Consider the following 22298-nt stretch of genomic DNA (forward strand, 5'->3'; position numbering starts at 1 on the left):
AGCAGGTAACACATTTGAACATTAGGTAAAAGGTGTTATGTAAACACCAGAATCCATGAGAGCGTGGATCACACTTTGCTACATTTATAAACACTCTTATACACAGACAATAGAATGATATTAAGGATAATAACATTTAGTAATCATAATCATAATAAAAAATTAATAACATTAAGTAACTCATAATCGTAAAAATTAAACTTTTTCATGTATATTCTGATACATGGGAACTTTGAGGCAAATTACCCCCCAGGATGTTTCCCCTGTGTTGCTTCCTATTTCTTTTGAATTTTACTTTAAAACCACAAATACAACTGCACAAAGGCTTTCCTACTTGTTTCCCTGACAGACTGGACACGAATGAAACAGACAGTATCTGCTTGCTATAATGAGAAGAGGGAGCCCTCCAACCCTCCCAGTGTCAACCAAACTCGCCACCAGACACATTCATCTCTTTCATCGGCTTCTGCCTATTCTGTTCCTCCTCCTCACTCCCTGGCATAAACTATAGCGTTCCTGCGAAAAACAGGCAACATGGAATGTTCAGGCACTGTAATCACAAAAGGGAAAAAGAATCTCACGAAGAGTATGGTACGTAAAGGGCACAATGTAGGTGGCAGGAATCTTACAATCTTACCGGTTTTGAGCCTGGGTAAGGAGCTTGTTTAGAATGTTTCCTAAAAATCTGAAATTCTGTATTTAGGTGAAATAGTTATAAATCTGTGATCATGTGAAGTGCACAACACCTTTAAATGTGTTCCCATTGAAGACAACAGAAACTCCCTGAGATGGAACTTCTTCACTGCAGAGGCACATAAATATAAATGGAAGTTCATGAAAGTGGAATAACTTGTCCATGGCAGATAGCCAGTTGGAGCTTGGATGCATTTCTCCCAAAATCAGAGCCTGTGCTTTCCTCCTGTGTCACACTCCTTCACATACATGATCATTCATAGAATGTAAAATGCATTCTATTGCTCCACTGATAGCCAGTATGCTTTTGCACATGAAATTTCTCTTAGTAGTTAAGGGAGCTAAATAAACCGTATGAATTTAACACATAGTAACTGAATGACAATATGGCCACCAGTGCGTAAAGTGACAGGCTACAAAAGTAAATATGATGACTATGGCATCCAGCCTTATGGAATTTATGGTCAAGAAGGCAACACAAAATCGATAAGAAATACAAACAGGTGTCCAATTATTGCTTGTCTTTTTTTTTTCTTTTTTTTGTCAGCTACTGGGACTTGTCACTACATACAAACTATTGTACTGTCTACTTCCTTTTATTATTTCATTTAATCCCTATCTGTGAATTAAGTATTCATTTCCTTATTTTACGGATGAGGAAACATGTATAACTAGTATATGCTTGTGCCAATTTATTCCCCTTCCAGCAATGGATAAAAACGGCCGATTTCATTGTATCTCTCCAATACCAAGCAGCATCTTTAAAAAAAAAAATGCTATTTTGATAGATTAAAGCATTGTATCTCATTTTTTATTTGTATTTTTTTCTAATGAGGTTGGGAATTTGTCGGTATATCAGGAAAGATTTATTAAGCATCCATCATCAATTAAGTACCACGTGGCAGGCATAGTGGATAGAAAGACAAAATTATTGCTTTAAAAATATTAAAGGGATTAAAAGAAAAAAGTTTATGAGTATCACAGGTGAAAAGAAGCAGAGATATTTTCTTCAAGGTCTAGTACCACCCACTTGGTCACAGGGGAATGGTTGCTGAACCTCAACAAAGGAGGGCAAAGGACATTCTGAATCATCGCTTATTTGTTGTTGTTTACACAAAGATTCTGCCTAAATAAACTATGAATGTACTCATGCAATATGGGTTTTCTGCTCAGCTTTTACTCTTTCTGTATGGGTTTCTGCTCTGCCATACTCCAGTGGCCTGAAATTTAATGAAGCCCTCAATTTAAAAGCAAAGAATGGCTTTCTCGGTGCTGACCCTGACTATATGTGATTTAATACCTATAATTCATCTGAACAAGGAGTTGCTAATTTGAATATAAAGTTTATTTTAATGCATGTTCAGAATACATCTTTTGTGTTGACTAATATGACTGTCTTGTGTTTATAATGTTGCTTAAAGTCCATTAGTTACTCCTGAAAAATCAGATTAGAACCAGTACCATTTTTCTGATGTCTTGGCTTTCATTCCATCTTCCTTCAGCCAAATCATACTGACTTCCCAACTTCTCACTGGACAGCCAATGAAATTGCCCTAGGCTAGGATTATCACAGTATGAAAATCAGATAGAATGATAAAGGCACCTAATATTCATTGCACCCTTATGGCATATTTATTTTTCACAGAGCTCTCTCTTTGGTTTGGAAAAACACCTATTCCATTCGCTCCCATTTTTATTTCTCTTTAAATTGTACAAACTGTCAGAGTTGAAGCTACAGCTATTTGTAGATGAGATCAAGCTACATCTATGAATCTATTTGTCTAGGAGAGTTGCTTTTGATAATTGATCATAGACTTACGTGACACTGGCTTAAATCATAGGGTGTTGATTGTTCACTTATTAGGAAGTCTCAAGGTGGGTGATCGCTGGGTTAACAGGTTCACTCCTGGCCTTTTCTTCATAATAACAGACAGCTGCATGCAATCAAGATGTCTCTTTTATTAAAGAAAACACAAAAAGTCTGTCCCAGAGGTTTCCCAGAAGACTACCATTTCTGTGTCATTGGCCAGAAATTTGTTACATATTCACTTTTATGCCAGAGACTAATCTTACCTTCAGTGAGATTTTTTTTTTTTTTTTAAAACATGTCCTATTGCTGAACAAAACCAGGCTGACAGCAATAGGGGAAAAGTTAGGAAATAGCTTTTGTGTAAAAATAATAAAGCATCAGAGAAAAAATGTTTTAAAAAGCACAGTGATTGATCAAATCTAATCACTTTTTTCCCTTCAAATCTAATCAGTTCTTAAATCTCTTTAAAAACAGAAGAAGCTATAAATTCATTATGATTGAATTTGACCCAGGGCCAAGTATTATAAAATTTGAATATGTAAGACTATCGCAAATAACACACATTAGACACATATCCTAAATCCAAAGAAAAGCTTTCTTATTGAACCATATTTTACATGTACTCTAATTTAATTTAATTAATATATTATAGAATTATGTCTTGATCCCGTTGTGCAGCAAAGAATTCAAAACTTATTGACCCAGTTCAGCCTCAGGAATAAAAAGACCATATACACAGTCAATTTAACACAAATATTATGAGAACATATTTCTCCAACCAAAGAGGTTTTATACCCAGAATTGTCAGGAAGATATTTGGAACTTTGAACTATAAGACTTAAGTTTGCTGAGAGATAAAAAAGTCAACCTTCAGAAAATTGAACATAAGGTAACTATGAAGCATACCATGCATGGAAAAAAAAAATAAAAGCAAGGTTGGCATATTTTCAAAATTTATAATTACCTGCTATGTGTAGCAACATCTTCTGGACAGAAATAGTGCAATATGGGCTCCTGGGTTATTTAATACACTTAGAAATATAGAAAATAGTTTAGGCTTAGTGGTGCCTGGGTGGCTCAGCCAGTTAAGCACCCGACTTCAGCTCAGGTCATGATCTGGGGATTCATGAGTTCGAGCCCCGCGTCAGACTCTGTGTTGACAGCCTGGAGCCTGCTTCCGATTCTGCGTCTCCCTCTCTCTCTGCCCCTCCCCAGCTCATGCTCTGTCTCTCTCTCAAAAATAAATAAACATTAAAAATATTATAAAGAAAAAGAAATAGCACAATAATTTAGAACAAAAGAGAAAAATGGACTTAAATTTTTTTGTCTGATTTTATTGGTTTCTTTTTTTAAGGAAACACTTTTTAAATGTCAATATTTAAAAGTAATAAGTCAAGAGGCATCTGGATGGCTCGGTCAGTTAAGCATCCGACTTTGGCTCAGGTTATGATCTCACGGTTCGTGGGTTCAATGCCTGTGTAGAGCTCTGTGTTGACAGCTCAGAGCCTGGAGCCTGCTTCAGATAATGTGTCTCCCTCTCTCTCTGCCCCTCCCCTGCTTGTGTTTTCACTCTTTCTATTTTTCTTTCTGTCTGTCTCTCTCTCAAAAATAAATAAACATTAAAAAAAAGTACTAAGTCAAAGCATATTTTATTTATCTAGGGTAACTTTCTTAAATTTCATTGAGTGAATATGACATGTGAATTCTAAGAGAACTGCTATATGCAGACTTATACTCCAGATGCTTGTGTAGCTAATGTGATTAAGCAGGATACTGTGCTCTTTGTATAACTGAACATTTTGTTTAAGTAAAATAACCTTGACTTGATTGACTCCTATTCTATTATATTTTGGATATTTGAATTCACAAGGTGGTCAGTAATGATAAATGATCTTTCCAATATTTCATACACAGTTACACATAAAACATAGGATTCTATTTAAAAAGAATAGGTGTGGCATGGGTTTCTAGAAACATTAATTTCAATGAACTTTAAAATAATCAATATCACAGAGATAAGGTACAGTATTAGTTTTCTGAAGAAAATAAATTGCACAAGACAAAGTCAATGACTGTATATATGGTTGGTGTACCAAAAGCAAAATAAGTTTTCTAATAAAAAAGTGGAAATTACAGTTGAACAAAAGTGTGATCAATCAATTAAAATTGTTGGAAGAAGATTTTTCACCTAGACAAGTGTAAAGCAATCATTAAGAACAGTGTTCTGATAAATATTTCTTGCTGAAAGAGAAAAGCTAAGTCTGTTGGGTAAGCGGGAACTAGATCAAGCTATGCTGCCAAAAATAGTTTTTTTAGAATTTTCTGGCATCTGAGCTAATGCCTGGAATTTACTTTTTCTAGTGCCTTTCCATTTATTACCTTCCAATGGCTGCAGCCTAACATTGCCCCTGTGCTTTCTCCATTTCTACCTTGCATTGTGACCCAGGGAGAGTCCCAAGAGTGGCCTTTCTGCTTTTCCTCATTAGGGCTACTGGCTTGACCAGTCAGCTACATCACTAACTCCCCGCTCTTTTGAATTGCCAAGGAAGACCAGGGTCAGCTGTAGATGCCGCTCTGAGTGTACAAAACTGTACCAGTGACAACTCACCATAATTTAATATTTTTCTACAAAGTTGAGGAAAAAAACAAAAAGAGGGGGGAGGGAAGACCGAAGTCATGATGGAAGTGAGTTAAAAGTGTTTCTTATTCTGTCTGTCAATAAGCATTGTTTAAATTCAAAAGAGCAGTTGGTTTGCAATTAACACTGTGTTAAGATCTGTGTTGGGTTAACAGGCTTTGTACAGAAGCAGGAGACTATGTCCATATGAAAGATGTTACCCAAGCATTGTGGGTTACAGAAAAAAAAAAGAATTAATAAGATAAAGAGGCTTTCGAAGCATCTAGCTATCCTATACAGCTGTCATATCATTCCCTCCTTGAGAAAAACGATCCAGATTTCTAACATTCAATAGCCAAGCAAACCTTTGGAGTATAACCTATTTAGGAGTGCAAGAATGCTTATTGATATAAATTAACTTAAGCAGTTTCAATTAACAAAGCAGTTTCTCTCCATAATACCAAATGACAACCCCCAAGCCCCCATTCTTATTTGATCACAGAAAATATGTGTTTTTCATAAATTTACTTTTCTTGTTATTTCTGAGGATTCTCAAGAAATGCTATTCTAATACCACAAATCGATACTGGTTTCCTCTTGCCATGTCTTCAAGCAATGTCATTCCAGGATTCTTTTTGTTCCCTCTTGACTCACAAGAGGGACAAGGGAGTGATTATACACCATTCCTACACAGCACAGTTCATGCCAGTCTGTAGTGTGTAACACAATTAGGCTAAATTTTGATTATAACAATGAGAACTACAATGCAGGAAGGGACACCTTAAAAATGGGCTCCATATAAAGTAGTCTTAGCATCTAGCAGTCTTTTCACTTCTAGAACCATCTGTTTTGTTGAATCATTTTGCTTAGGGCCAGCTTCTGTCCTCGTTCTTGAGGTCAAATTCCCACCGCCTCCCTTTTTGCGAGTGTATGTGTTGGGGGTGGACAGGGAAAGGATGAATAAACATTAATCTCCTTCAGCTCTAATTGAGCTCTTAATGACGTCACATCTCCGTCTTAATTGTCTTCATTTAGACTTCATCACTGTTAAAGATTGCCTCACGTCTGCATGAGTCACTGTCGCTCGCAAGCCGACCTGACCAGAATACAGGGATAGTATTTCCACAGCACAATTCCAATGTCCAATCTAAAATTCAGAATCTACTTATAAATACCATATTTGCCATTTCATCTGCTTCAATAATTTAAACATCCAGATTCCGCTTTGAGCAACAGAAGAAACTCTTGGTAAATTTAAAACAGCAGTTTGTCTCCACTGCATAAGCATTACTGCTTCTATATATTGGAGCATTGAGTAAGTGCAGATTACTGTCTCTTATGGAATATCTTTTAGTATTTCAAATAAAATGCACCTTTTAAGAATGACTGATAACTCATAATTCAGTATTTAATGCATAAAACTTTGAACAACTGTATTTGAGTGTAGGTTTTTCATATCCACAGCCCAACCATTTTATTTTATAGTGCCATTTAGCAATTGCGGCATAATTCCTAAGTAGTTCATGTTTGAATTTGGAAATTTGAAATGTTTTTGAATTATTTATACTATAATACAAAGTTGAAGAAAGAGAAATCAAAAAAGAACTTTGAGCAGGTTTTTCAACTTCAGGTTGTATTAGACTAGTCTATTGTCTGCTTTATTAGCATGTTGAAAAAAATCCCAGTGAAATAATTACACTTATAAGAAACTGACTTCACCTTGGGTCTCGGTTTTCTGCTTTGGTTTATAGATCCCTATTTCCCAACCCTATATTATCCTAATACCTCTCCATAAATATATCCTACTTATCATGTTACAAAGTGTTATAGAACATTAAGCTGGAAAAAATGATATTTAAAAGCCATTTAATCAAATCCACATATGATGTATATCTTTTAAAAATTCTGACAAATGGTTGTCATATTTATAGCAAGTTTAGCTTGCTACTTCAAGAAGCAGAAGAGTTTTATTCCAAATTTCACACTATGCATTCATTAAATGCCTGCCATATTATAAATCTTGTATGAGATATTTATTCCACAGGAGTAACGAATCAGTCTTCAAATAGTCCCCAGTCAGGAGGAATGGGCAACAAATAAACTGAGAAATACAAATATAGCTTAATGAAATAATACTATGATAAGGAAGGCACTAGAGGAATGCTCAGGAGGAACATCTGGACAAGAGGAAAACCAATCTTTTTCTCTATAGCACTTGCCTACTAAAGGCGTAATCACTATTGCTTCTGCCTTTTCCTGTCACCTACACCCTGGCAAAGCCAGTAAAGTCTGAATCAGCCCCTATTAAAAGAAGGTCTACTTTTTCCTCAGACAGAAAAAAAAAATAGAAGCAAAAGAGGAATAAAGGAAAAACCTACGACACATAGTATATCAGATCAGTCCTAAATCGATTTAATAATACCTTTAATATCTTTATCATACCTGTAATACAGGCAATTATCTATAGATATCTCAATGTATCTGTATATCTATAACAGTCACTCGGATCGTCTTCCAAGTTCTCTGAGTAGTACCGATGTGCACTTGCAAGAAGGCAAAACCCATGAATTGATTCCACAAACATTTATTGAACCCCTCCTATGTCAAACAGTGAACACAATGGTGAATAAGAGAGACGTCATATTTGTTCTCAGTTTAGAGTCAAAGGAGGGATCCTGGCAAGTAAATGAACAGTTACAATACCGTGCAAGTGCTGTGAGTGGGCAATAGTCTTGGTTCCTTGGAAGCAGTCAGAAAAGCCTTTAAAGGAAGTCTTTTAAGCTCTGACCTAAAGAGTAAGAAGGAGTTAGCTACTCCAGGGAAGAGAACAGAAGGCAAGAATGTACCAGCAGAGTGAAGAACACTCACAAAGACCCAGAAGGGAAAAAGAGCATGGTGTTTTCAAGGAACTCTGGGGAGTTCGATTTAGCTGGATCACCAAGTGATCCATGTTTTAGCATAAATTGCAAAGAGGCTGGTCAAGTGATCAGAGGACAGAAGGTGCTGGAGTCTGCAGGCTATTTTAAGACATATGGACTTTTGGACTGAGAATAATAGAAAAACACTGAATAGTTTTGACCCAGAGTGATATGATCAGATTTCATTCTAGACAAAATACACTGGCTACTTGTGGAGAATAGATTTTCAGGACTTCAAGTCAGGAAGAAGATAAATAGATGTTAGAGCTTGCTACACCACCGTGCTGTCTGTCACAGATCCAGTTTAAACAATGCCCCAAATTTGGTCAGCACCAATTGAGATTGGTGGCTCTAGTGGTTTAGTAGCATTATGGCTTTCAGTGATTTAATAGAAGGGGCTATCACACTACCCCTCTTGCCCTAGCATAATCTGCTCTCTTGGCCTTCTCCTGTGAGGGTTGTTCTCACACACCACCATCCTACATCTTCAGCAGGGTCCACAGTGACTCTGGTGCCCAGGTACACAGAGGCTCTGGTTCTTTCTTTACTTCTACATTCAGACATGGTCTGGAAGCATGAGATCTGACTTCTCTAGAGGCTGCATGGAGACACTGAGTAGAATTGCATTTGAGGCATTTCTGGGATATTTTATTGACCAGTTGTTTTCATGGGTCTGGTATGTAGGAGAAAAAGCTGGACTATATTTGTACATTTGGAGAGCTCACAATTGAACCATTGGTATGCGTAGATGCACTTAGAGTATTCAGTGTGGGAGAAGACAGAACCTTAGGGAAAACTAACAGTCAACACTTGGAAAAAGAAGGCATTTTGCATAGGATATTAAGAAGACGTACTCTGAGGATATAGAAGGAAAGCCATCAGAATTCCTTGTTGCAAAACTAAAGGAGTCGAATGTTCTAAGAACATGTGCAATGCCACTAAAAGACTGAGTGAAGTAAAGCCTGAGAGGTGACCTTCTGATTCAGGAATAAATTTGGGCAAGATAATTTTGAGAATTTAGCAAGAGATATCTTGTTGGGAGTGGTTATAGGTGGGAACAGTTGGGTAGTGTGTTGATGGATTTTTCTTCAAGATCATGAAATGGATAAAAACAGGTCTGACAATAGATAAGTGAGTGAAATGAAGCTTTCCACTTACTTGTATGTTATTTCTTGTTTGTTTTAAGTTAGAGACACCCGAGCATTAGAAAATGCTCATGAAAAGACATAAGCTTATGAGCAAGTAAAATAAAAATAGTTGAATTTACAGAAAATAGAAGAGAGAATTTCTAACCTGGGCCAGATTTGTCTGTTTGTTTTAAACTCATAATGTATGGGGCGCCTGGGTGGCTTAGTAGGTTGAGTGTCCGACTTCAGCTCAGGTCATGATCTCACACTCCGTGAGTTCAAGCCCCGCGTCGGGCTTTGTGCTGTCAGCTCAGAGCCTGGAGCCTGCTTCAGATTCTGTGTCTTCCTCTCTCTCTGTCCCTCCCCTGCTCATGCTCTGTCTCTCTCTGTCTCAAAAATAAATTAATAAAAACATTAAAAAAAATTAAAATTAGACTCATGATGTATTCTAGAGAGACATTTCCCATGACATTGGGGATTTAGCCTTCCCTTGAAAATTTTGCAAGATTTGGCAAGTAGAGCCCTCTATTCTGTATGGAAAGGGCCATGGTGGCCAGAGTCTGCTATCTTTTTCAAAGCCTCTGGAAGTGTTTGCATTTATTCAGACTGAACTATAGAATCACAATAGAATAATTATAGAATAATCCTGAAAGAGCCAAAGGATGTGGATTCAGAAATATTGAAAATTTTCAAGTAAACTGAAGAAAGAAAAAAAGGAAGGAGAAAAAGCTAAGTTTCTACCTGCTTTGGTAAAAAGTGGAAAGAATTCTTGACTAACAGCATCTCAGCTCCCTAGAATGAAAGGCAAAATCTTCTCTGAGAGTAGAGAGAACTTAGTGAGAATCTTGGTCCAACACTTAGTGTGTAGGAACAGAACCAAAGGAAAATGCATTCATAATATTTTGAAGATTTGATATATTTTAAGTGTTTTGTGATTAAAAAAGGTTTTGAATAAACTATGACTATCAAAAGTAATTAAATAAAAGTGCATTTATGAAGCACTTATGGTATTCTAGACACCATTCTAGGCTCTAACAATTAATCACCCCATTCAATCTTCATAATAAGCTTACAATGTGAATATTATTCTCCCAATTGTACTTCATTAAAAATGATTGTGTCAATTATACAAAATGCCAAATATTATCCTGTAAAATGGAAATTTCTCAAGTTGATAAGATTCAGGATCATTATCTCCTTTAAATTTTTCTACCTAAGTAGGATTTATAAGCTAAATCTCTTTATCTTCATTCCATTATTAATTTTAATAAATATTGAAATATTATACAGAACTTCACTACTGCTAAATATCTCTAAAGGCATCAACCGTGAACTAAATAGTTAAGTATTTCATTTTGTACCATGTAAGTTTAAATGAATTCATGAGTCCTAGAATGCATAACCAAAGCAAGCTCTTCTCTGGCGATTTTTCATCTGCGCTGGGTAGTTTAAATGCCAGCCCACTGGGAAATTGGTATTTTACTAGATGAACTTCTTTGCCTAGAATTCTGGAATTGTATAAGCAATACCAAACGAACACAAAAATAACCATACAAGTTACTAGTAATAAATGCTAAAAATAACATACAACAGTCTATATAACTATATTAACTATATATTTTATATCTATCTACATACAAATGATAAAACACGCAGATTCCCAGGTTAACATTTTTAAAAGAAACACCCACCCATGTGTGTTTTCTTTCTCAAGAAGTTTAATATTGGTTTTCTGATGCTGGTTACTGTGTGCGCATAAAGAGACAGATACTTCTTATGCACCTGATGTTCAGTTATTTACATCAGCAAGTATGTCATGGCAAATAATTAAAGATCCAAGTATAAAAGAGGAATAATGTTATCCTATACAAGTGGCTTAAATGGAATAATGGTTTACTGAGTGATACTATGATATTATTGAACTACTATTAATTGAATATTTATATTTAATTCCTTGTGCCATTTGTTACCATACCTTATTATAAAAGAGTGCAGTGTAAGATTGTGAACTACAGGGAGCTGACATTTAAAATCTATGGTCAGCCCTTCCTGGGAGAAGAAAAGACAGATGAAGTCCTGCTACATGGTATGACCTTGTCACTGTAATTAATTTATTTCATATCTGTAATCTGGGATTCTTGTTTGTCAAATTAAGAGCTGTGTCTCCATTTGGAAAATAAGCCAAACTGTAGATGTAAGAACAGCTGATTAAAATTGGTGATGCAGTAAGAGAGGGCATTTATTCTTTGAAGCTTAACATATGTATAGCTTTCTCCATGACACTCGGGGAGTCCATTCTCTTCTCCATGCGAGCACGTAGCTCCCCTCGATGTCCATGCGAGCTGCGTTTCCGTGACGGGAGGAAAATAGGCTTGCTAAAGTTAATTATCAGACTGATTTGGGTCTCATTTTAATGCCCTGTTTATTGGCAATGGAAACCTGATATGTGGCTCACTTTGTTCCTCACCTGATTTTCCAAGGTAGGGAACAGAAGGCAAGGGCTACGTTTAAAAAGGTGTGAACTGTGAACAGATACACCCAGGGCATGTAAAAGGAAGTGAGCATTTTTATCTAGCAGCAGGGACTTTAGCTAGATTTCCTAGTAACACGATTTAGGTTCTATTCACTCTAAACCCGTGTGCCATTTTAGACTGTATCGTTTCACCCCAAGGCTAAATAGCACAATTGTTACACATTTAATAACTAAGATATTTAAACCAACATATGAATATGTCATCCATTGGGTAAACCCAACTCTAAGTGGAAGGGGGATATTTATTCTAGAATAAATTAATAAATCATATGATTGCTGGTACTTAAAAAAAAAGAAAAATCAATTTGTCACTCGGTCCAAGAATCAAAGAATGCTTGCATTTTTCATAAGAAGGGAGTATTGCATAGTAGTGAAGCACCTGGATTGTGCCGTCAGACCGGCAGAACGGCACCCTGCTTGATCGCTTGCGTGCTCCCGCTACCATCTAGGGTTGATTCATTTAAACTCCGCATATCTCAGTTTCCTCATCTATAGAATGGGATACAAACAGCACACATCTTAAAAAAAAAAGTACATGAGAAAACTAATGTTAACACATGTGAATCCTTAGACCTGTGCTGAGCACAGAGTAAGTGCTATACAAATGCCTTTGATTAAAGCCTGATGAAAGCCACCACTGCTGTCTGGGACAATTCTAACCAAAAGGAAATAAAACCCTGATTTTAAAAAAGACTGTTCGTCAGTTGTCATATTGTGAAACAACCAAAGGCCTCTAACCCACATGCACTGGGGAGCAGAGATTTTAAGTCTGTTATAACCTCTGCCATATCTGGGGACAGTGGTCCTGTAGTTAGATCCTGAACACAATTTTATTACAGATGCTTTAACCAAAGGTGGAGGAATGAGAACAATTATCGAAGCTGGACATGTTATGTTTTACAAAGATTATGGTCTTCCTGGCTATGGAGGCTAAGGAAATTATTTCCTCATTTTGAAACTTTCCTAAGGGAAACTGTCCTTCCCATAATACATGGGGAGAATTAGTGACAGGAGACTTGGTGACATAAGTGATCTGGGGACAAACAATTATCATTATTATGATGTTTTCCGAAGGGTGGAACTTGCGAGCAAGATTATATAGGTGATGCATAATTGAATATTTAAAAATGCTATTATAAGCAAAGTAAAAATATATTTTATACACAATTTTATGTAGATTATATAGTCATGTTCACATTTTACACAAACTATTACTAAAAATGTACTCAACTTTGGGAAAATGTGTTTATTTAAAAATATTGTTTTTAATGGTCCATTTGTTATCAGACTTTGAAGAAAATCTCAAAGATGGAATACGATCCACTGAAATTTAAAAATCTATTTTACTTATTTTACTGGTAAATGGAATGCTTTTGCTTCCTGTTTTGCTTTTGCTTTCACTAACTTCAGAGACAAACATATGGCCCATTTCTGGAGGGTATGGAGAACTGGTGATGTGAATTTATGAACACACACACACATGTAATGCACAGACACACACATTCTCTTTGACTCAATTTTCTGTTTTGTTTTGGTTTTTGTAATTTTTCTGTTATTTTTATTTCCTGTGATGTGTGGATTCTGGGGGGGAGAAAACAATCTAAAAACTTGTTTCTGGCAGAAATAACATGTGGCTTTAAAATGATGGCTGCTACCATCTTTTCCATAGGCTGATGGTCACACAAAACATGTCCTTCGTGGGAGTGGACAGCACTGGGGGTGGGGGCGGAATGCACAGTGAGTATCCTAGAGAGTGAGGGAAGCTTGTATTGGAACTTCAAATCATAATGCAAGGAAGAACAACCTATAAAAAACAGTGACCACATTCACCAGTCATTAGAGTGTGCAGACTTCAAGGAGTACAGAAGGGAAAATAGAATCTATGAAGAGAACTTGCCGAGTAAAAGGGAAATCATTTGTTTTATTTGCCCTTCTGCGGTTTATCTTCGAGTGAGACAATGAACAATAAGCATTAAAAACGAGTATGGGGCGCCTGGGTGGCTCAGTCAGTTGAGCGACCGACTTAGGCTCAGGTCATGGTCTTGCAGTTTGTGAGTTCGAGCCCTGCGTTGGGCTCTGTGCTGATGGCTCAGAGCCTGGAGCCTGCCTCAGATTCTGTGTCTCCCTCTCTTTGTCCTTTACCCGCTCATGCTCTGTCTCTCTCTGTCTCTCAAAAATGAATAAACATCAACAATTTTTTTTAGAAAATGAGTAAATTGTAGTTATGTCAGAAGGTGGTCAGTGCTATGGGTGGGAGAAGTAGAGCAGGTTGTAAGTAGGATTGGGAATCCTAAGGGAGACATTTCAATTTTAAAAGAGGATGATCAGATATGTTAAGCAACAAAACAGATCTCAGTAAATTTTAAGTTTGAAATTCTAAAACGATCTTTTCTAACTACAGTGGGATCAAGCTGGAAATCAATAATAGGACAATGGGAAAACTCACAAATATGTGGACATTAAACAACACACTCTTAAACAATCAATGTGTCACAGAAGAAATCAGCAGGGAAACTAGAAAATACTTATGGTTGAAAAAAATGAAAAGGCAACATATCAAAACTGATGGGATGAAGCAAAGGCAGTACTCAGGGAAACTTAGAGCTGTAAACACATATGTTGAAAAAGAAGATCTGAGAAGACATGGCCAATGAAGTAAGAGGAAGTCAAGAGGTTGTGGTATCCAGGAAGTCAGGAGAAGAAAATGTTTTCAGGAGGAGGGAGTGTTTCATATGTTCCATTATAGCTTACTGCTATCACTAAGCAGTTTGATCCCCTGCCACTGAGGACAAGTTGCTGGTTATACTGACATCGAAGTATGTTTGGGGTCTATGAATTTAATGGAGAATGTATATAACGGTACCCTAAATCTTTTCATGATTTATTTTTCTTCAGAAAGCAAAAATGCTTCATATACAAAATAATAATGACTACAATGGCTGATGTGAACAGTTAAAACAAAATAGATGTAACGACGTGAAATATAAAAAAGTGAAATTTCACTTAGAATCACCTGATACTATATCACAGCACACCTTAATTGTATTAGAGATCCAAGGTGAAGATTTTTATTACTATAATTGAGTATCATTGTCCAGGATGATGTCAATGATGCCAAAACTAATGATGAATTTGGAAGTGAAAACATAAACACTTGTTAGAACAGAAGAACCATAAAGATAATGTATAGCATTGTGACTATAGTTAATAATATTGTATTGTATAATTGAAAGCTGCTAAGAGAGAAAATATTAAAAGTTGTCACAAGAAAAATAAGTATAATTATGGGTGGTGACGGCTGTTAACTAGATGTTGTGGAGATCATTTTGCAATGTATACAAATAGTGAATCATGTTGTATACCTGAAACCAATTGTATCTCAATAAAAAAAGTTTAAGAAGAACAACAAAGGTCCAGAAAAGACAGGGTTTGAATTTAAATGGTACTGTGATACTATTTGAAAAATCACTATAGTTGAACATATTTTCAAAATACATGAGTTCTATAATATCTGGCATTGAATAGGCCCAATAATAATTGTGTTGTATATATGCTAATAAGAATACAACCAGAAGACTTTAAAGAAAAATCTAAGGATAAAAAATGAAAGAATATTTCTAAAGACATTTTTACTATAAAGCTTCAAGAACAATGTAATACATTAGGATAACAAAAATATGGACGGAACTCATTTCCATGTATGTGGGGGTGCTATTTAAGAATCTTAAGATATAAGAAAATAAAACGCATATATAAAAATAGAAAATACAGTCCTTATTTAATGTTTTTTTTTGTAAATTTTTTTAATGTTTTATTTAAGAAAGACAGAGACAGAGCACGAGTGGGGACGGGGCAGAGAGGGAGGGAGACCCAGAATCAGAAGCAGGCTCCAGGCTCTGAGCTGTCAGCACAGAGCCCAATGCGGGGCTCAAACTCATGAACTGTGAGATCATGACCTGGGCTGAAGTCAGACGCTCAACCGACCGAGCCACCCAGGCGCCCCCTTATTTAATGTTTTAAAACAGATGATGGTAGCATCAAGAGAACGCAAAACTGATATTTTTGGGATACCCATTAATTTATACTTTGAGTGAACTGGATGTGAAAGAAATATTATGATAGTCATGTTTTAATAGTATTTACCTTACAAAGATATTTCAATACTAAGAGAATAATTATATATTTTCTCAACAGTGAAAAGGCCAGTTGATATCTACTAAAACTTCGGTAGTTGTGAATAGGAAGGAACAGTACATAGAGAGTTCATTATGTGATCACTGTGCCTTTAAGAACACTGGGAGAATCTGAAAGCACTCTCTCCCAAAAGAACCAATGAAGGAGCTTCCTTCAGGGAGAGAAGATCAACTCTTTAAAACAAAGCAGAAAATGAAGCATTTTTAAACTGGCAACACCCCTCCTCCTTTTGATAGTTTGGTTTGCCCTCTTACAAAGCAACACCCTGGTATCCACATTAGAATTGAAACCGACAAGGCATCCCTTTCATCCCTGGCTGCCAACACTCCTCACTAATAATAATTAGCCATCCCTGGCGTCTAGCCAAGAGAGTTTAATAAATACTATAAGGGCTTTGGGGCCTCAGCTGCATTTCTAGCTTTAGCTAAGGAATGATGGGGGAGGGAACACCACTTGACGCTGAATGAGATCTGCTGAATAGCATCAGTGCAACAAAATGAGTGCTCAGTTGTCTGTTAATGAACGACCATTATTTAAATATATATTTTATGTTAGAGTATGTGTAGAAATGCTCATAGGTCACATTCAGCTTTATAAAGTTTATCTCTATACCTGTCTTAAAAACATTAATATATAGCATCATAATATTTGATAATCACTCTAGAAGTCATTATCTTTATAGATTTCATATAGGTGTGCTTTTCTAGGAAATGTAAATGGCTTTAATTTTCAGGTAAATAAAGACTCATAATATTCAATGCCTCCACAATTAAACAATGTGGACAATACTTGAACAACAGTCATTATGAATATACTCTTTTATTTACTTGATAAACCATTTTGGTTCGTGATATTATCAACCCTAAAATTTCACAAAGCATATAACTGAATGTCTTGATAAGACTAGATATTGTTGTATTTATTCATAGAAATATGGAGGGGATGAGGAGTTTCTTTCCCACACTTGTGAAGGTTGTTCATAGGAGAACTATTGCACTTTTTTTGGTTCCATTTTTATGTCTTTATTTTTTACTTGAATAGTTCGACTCTACGGGCAGGAGAACTATAAGAGAAATTGTTTTAATTTCTCTCACACTTTTAAAAGCAGAGGAGAATGACTTATCTGATAACAAAATGAAGAAAGACTGTACAGGCATGGACTTTATCTTTTCCAGAGTGACATGTTTTCAGGATTCATTCATTCTCTGTGTCCTGGGGCAGGCCGCACCCTCTGAAGAAAACACAGAGGTTCCATGGTGTGCCTCACGGTCATGGGTGAGTCTGGCTTATTCACAAGTGAAGGGTTACAGTTTCACACCCAGCCACAGTCCAAGCAAGTAGCTTTATCTCTGTGTCTCTTACTCCTGAATCTTATCTCCCATTGCTACAAAAAGCTCTAGAGGGAGAGTCAGGCTTGCTTACCTCCCCTAAAACCCTAACACGAATGAAAATCGATCCAGGTGTTCTCTGGAGAAATAAACACACGGCATATGTATGAGTATGTCTTATTATCCTTGACAGCTTTCTGTGCCTATTTTCCTATCTGAAAGAAATACAGATGACGTGTTAGCCCTTGTTTCAAGGCCTTAATCCCAGAATAGTTCTCTTCTGCCTTGGCCAACAATAAAATAACCTCATTTACTAGTCTACCTGCCAGCTTTCTGGACTTGGGATTTCAGTTTGCTAAAACTTGCATGAATCTTGACTAGAAAGTGAACTGAACTTCTCCATGAATTTCTCTAGAAAATGATTTCATAGACCAGAAGTTTAACTCTTTGAAATCGTATTTTCAGAACATAGGTATTAAACCCCTCAAAAGTCCGCCTTGATTTCTAATTAAGAGCTGATTTACCCACATATATTTATCCAACAATTAGAGTAGAAATTATCACTTTGGATGTTGACCAAGAATTAACACACTACAATCAGGAATTCAGAACATTTATTGCAAGAGCTGAATAATTGTAAATAACGTAGAACTGGCAAAGCAGTAACAAGGATAATTGTTTAGATATTGATTCTGTCAAAGTCATCAAACACCCCTCACAAACCGACAAAAATGTACTTCAATAAGCAATGCACCCCTACCCATTATTTTCCATTATACTGTGGAAAAACGTGAATTGCTATTTACAAAGTAATTTTATTTTTGGTAAGAACAAATTAACTATCAGATTAGCAAACCTTTTTTTTTATTTTTTATTTTATTATTTTTTTTACTTTTAAACTGATGTTGAACCGTGGCATTAAGATAACTTTCACTTCTTTCAATAAAGACATTTTGTTGCATGCTATTTATTTGTTTAAATCATCTGTCATGCCTTAACAAAAACCTCCTAAGAATGTTCGAATTTGGATTTGTTTGCACGTGCAACTGAGATCTTATGAACATTTGTTGTCACTCTGTTGGTTGGACCTAAGTGACAAGATGCTGGTACCTGCCAGGCATTGACCGACTATGATAACAAACAGTTAAACAGCAATAATTAGAGATTTATCCCTTTATTTCCCCCAACTAGCCTACCTGGAGAATGTTCTGTTACATCATGAAGGCACAACACATTAAATATTTTGTGGCTATGGTCTAACACTTGTGTTACAACAACATTATTGTATATGAGGATCAACACAAACTCTGCCATTTCAACAAAGTTGTAGACACACACTTGCCCGGTTGAAACTATTTTTGAATAGTAATTTTTCTTCAATATATGCTAATTTTGATACATTAGTTTTGTATGAGTGACAAGCACAGGATATTGTATTACTTGCTGAAGGATAACACTTTCCCATTACTCTCACACTTAATGCTACTGATTAAGTGATTTTGCTTTCGCCTACTTTGAAAACAAGGATGTCAAGAAAATAGGTTCTGAGTTTCCAAGCTTTTGCAGAAGTCCTGTTCTTATATAAGGTTTTCATTTTATCTTTATTTTTTATAGAATCCCAGCATCATAAGCAATCACAAAAGAAGCAGGATTCCAGAACCTTTTTTTAAACACAAGCGTTTGAGATCCTTTGAACAATGTGTGTCAAGACGGACTACTAACGCAGAAACACCTCACTGAAAGAAACAACAAAAATAACGACAAAGAGGCAAATTAAGAAAAAGGAAAGAAGCAACCATAAAACACGGAATTATGCTACAACATTTTTTAGGTGAACGTTGTAAGTACACAAAAGTTGTTAATAATAACTTGCTTCTATTTACAAATACTTTAACACTGATTGACTTACAAGTATCCACTAACGTTGTTAACAGCACAATAGGTTTAATGCTTAATCTTTTTAAGTTTCGTTTGAAGTATAATGTCAAGTATAGCAGTCCCAGCACAAATCAATGACAAAAAGAGCACAATTTTCTAACTGGATATGTTTGTCAGTCACTCTAATCCATGGAACTTTCTTACTCTCCAAATGCATATTCTATTGTTCATAGCAGCAGTCCAGGGTCAAAAGTAAAATGCAATTAAAAAAAAAAGAAAGAAAGAAAGAAAAAAAGAAAGAAAGAAAGAAAAGAAAAAAAAAGAAAAAAAGATATTTGCACAATGGAGTGATCATCTCTGGAGAGTTTAATCAATTCTAGTAAACAAGATCACGTGGCTAGTAGAACTATCTTCTTTTTTATGTTGTAAAATATTGTATCCTCCATGGTGCTAACACAAAGTTATGGATATCCCTGCTATAAAGGGGCATAGTTATAGAGATCTATTGAATACATAAAGCTCTGACACACACAGTATTAGCATGTCTATTTAGATTAAAGTTATTAGGTCCCATATAGCCTTTTGTTTTTTTTTTGTTTTTTTTTAGAGTTGGTGCTCCTTCGGACTCTCAATAGTACCTCCTGCTTGCTTATAAGACTTCAGATTTGCCAGAGGAATGTCTGTCATGTGGCTGCCATTGTTGAAATGGCCTTCATTGGAGCCATACTGCTTACGGTCATTGAACTGGTTCCTGTTGCTATCTTCTTTCCAGGCTCTGGTAAGGGTGTGCCCATTCACAAGCTTGTCCTTCTTGACCCATTCTTTCTGGGGTGCAAAGGTTGAGAGAGGAGATTTAGGGTGTTGATATGGGCCCAAGCCAGGAGGCATCCAGCAATTATCAGAGTGACCCAAAACCAAGCACTCTTGAGTGCACATCTCTGTGGCTTCAGCTAATCCTCGGGGACCCAAAGGCCCATCTACAGAGGGCAAGAGACAGAGAAAATAAGAAAAGAAAGTGGTTAGAACTGTAATTTAAAATTGTCACCTTTGAGAAGAAGTGCATTGGTGATTTCATTTTCTTATGAAAGTATAATAAGTTACGCAATTCAAAGAATTCAGTCTTTTAAGAGGAACAGAAGGAATCGAATTCCTTGTTGTGGAAGTAAGAATCATCTCTTTCCTTCAGCCTTCATTTATATTGAGAAACAGACATGAGTAAACAGATATACCCACAATACACCATTTCTGATCAACTGTTTCTGTGGAGTATGTATTGTTACTGATTTACCGTCTAATTCTCAACAAAAAGCCCTTATTCATGAAAAATTATGAAGAGTCGAAAATTTTTATGTGTGATGTTGAAAAATATGTAAATATGTAATGTACAACTCCATAAAAACAGAAAATACTTGAAATATAATATTAAAAAATAAATACTCTAAATGATTATATAAAATACCAGTTTTCCATAAAAACATGTTATTTTTATACAAAACCATACGAAAGTAATTGTGCAACATTTTTAAATTTAAAAAAATTAAAGCATATTTTAACTGTGTGTATTACTAAAGGAACACCTGGTCTGCTGCAAGCATTCTGAAATCCAAGTAAATAAAGAAGTCATTTGCATTCAAAGACAGCATTTGGTTGTTTCCAAACCTAACCTATTTTCTTTTCTTTTAAATTTTTTTAATGTTTATTTACTTTTGAGAGAGAGAGAGACAGAGTGTGAGTGGGGGGAGGGGCAGAGAGAGAGGAAGACACAGAATCCGAAGCAGGCTCCGGATTCTGAGCTGTCAGGACAAAGCTTGACCTGGGGCTGGAACCCAGGAACCACAAGATCATGACTTGAGTTGAAGTCGGACGCTTAACCCACCGAGCCACGCAGGTGCCGACAAGCCTAAACTATTTTCTATATTTCTAAGTGTATTAAATAAATTCACTAGAATGAAAGTCTAGCTAAGTTGCAAATTGGATCACATGGAGTCTAATATTCAGGGGGGAAAAAGTCATCGTAGATATTTATCTATTGGTTTGCTTGTTTTTCCTAGCAGGCAATCTACAACATATATTTTAACCTTCATTTCAAAAGTAAACTCTTTTCTGATTATATAAAGAGGAAATTAGCCCTTTACTGAAAAACAACAGCCAAATGATTTAGGAAAAAACTGTTTTGTTTTGTTTTCTTTCCCCTTGATTAAACAGTCAAGTGATAAGTGATAGGCTGGAAATTAGGAATTGATTTTACGAAGGAGGTTAAGTGGAGAGGCAAAAATGGCTGAGGCAAAAAGCATTTTCAAAATAGTCACCAGAATAAAAATGTAGAAGAAAATGAAGAAAACATTTCTGCAACTTTGCCTCATCAACAATTAAAACACTTAATCCGTTGATTGGAATGTATGTTTTTGCTAAAGCCCAAGTTAGCACTACTAACATTTTTAAGTGCCCCAAATTGTGCTTTTTAATTTTAACATCTTTTTGTCTTACTAATATTCCAGTTATTCCTTGCATATGAAAAAATTCCTGCTGAAATAGGTAACAGTTGATACAAATACCTGAGACCACAAAACACAAGCAACATCAGAATGGTCACCAGATGAGAAAAAAATGTGGCTAAAATTTACTCTTTCCTGCAAATTCAAATTTTAGTCATTTTAAAAATCTAAAACCTTCTCTTTAGAACAACTTTAAAATTCTTTCTCATCTGACCTGTATTTCCATCCCGCCAAAAGCAAACAGATTTATTTCGTTTAAACACACGCTCATTACTCAAAACTATTTCTGTCACAAACCTCCAAAGATTACTTACATCCTAGTATATTTAATTTGAACTTCTCTATGAGCCTTTCTTTGTCCTCAGAATTCTGCCCACCCTTCAAAAGTTCAAACTAATTTCTCCCTTTTAGGTTCAGTTTAGTGTGCTCAGTGATTCTGTATCCACAAAGCGAACACATTTTGCTCAAACCAATTCATGCTCCTTACATTGAGATCACAGGTTTAGAAGATGCTTTTTGCATGCTTTGGACCATTTTCATTTAATTACTTATTCTTTCAAGGTCAGCTTGCTTCCCAAGTACCAAAGCTAACTCCCACAACTACACCAATTCATATTTTGTGTGTACCTTGAAGATATCCACAGATCTCCTCTTAGTGATGAATGACAATTTTCCTAATTGAGCTTCCTCAACTCCTGCCTTAAT

General features: G+C 35.9%; 1 protein-coding gene across 3 annotated transcripts in view; it reads right to left on the minus strand.

The window, feature by feature from the left end:
- Nucleotides 1-17824: 17824 nt before the first annotated feature.
- The window catches only part of PCDH9 (protocadherin 9), a 920569-nt gene continuing 916095 nt past the window's right edge, over nt 17825-22298 (minus strand). For all 3 annotated transcript variants that reach the window (XM_042927579.1, XM_042927573.1, XM_042927569.1), the window contains one exon: nt 17825-20075. In XM_042927579.1, the coding sequence (XP_042783513.1) occupies nt 19702-20075 (374 nt within the window). In that variant the 3' untranslated portion in view covers nt 17825-19701. The remainder of the gene's footprint in view (nt 20076-22298) is intronic.

The sequence above is a fragment of the Panthera leo genome, chromosome A1 (genome assembly GCF_018350215.1).
Source record: "Panthera leo isolate Ple1 chromosome A1, P.leo_Ple1_pat1.1, whole genome shotgun sequence".
NCBI classification, from domain to species: domain Eukaryota; kingdom Metazoa; phylum Chordata; class Mammalia; order Carnivora; family Felidae; genus Panthera; species Panthera leo.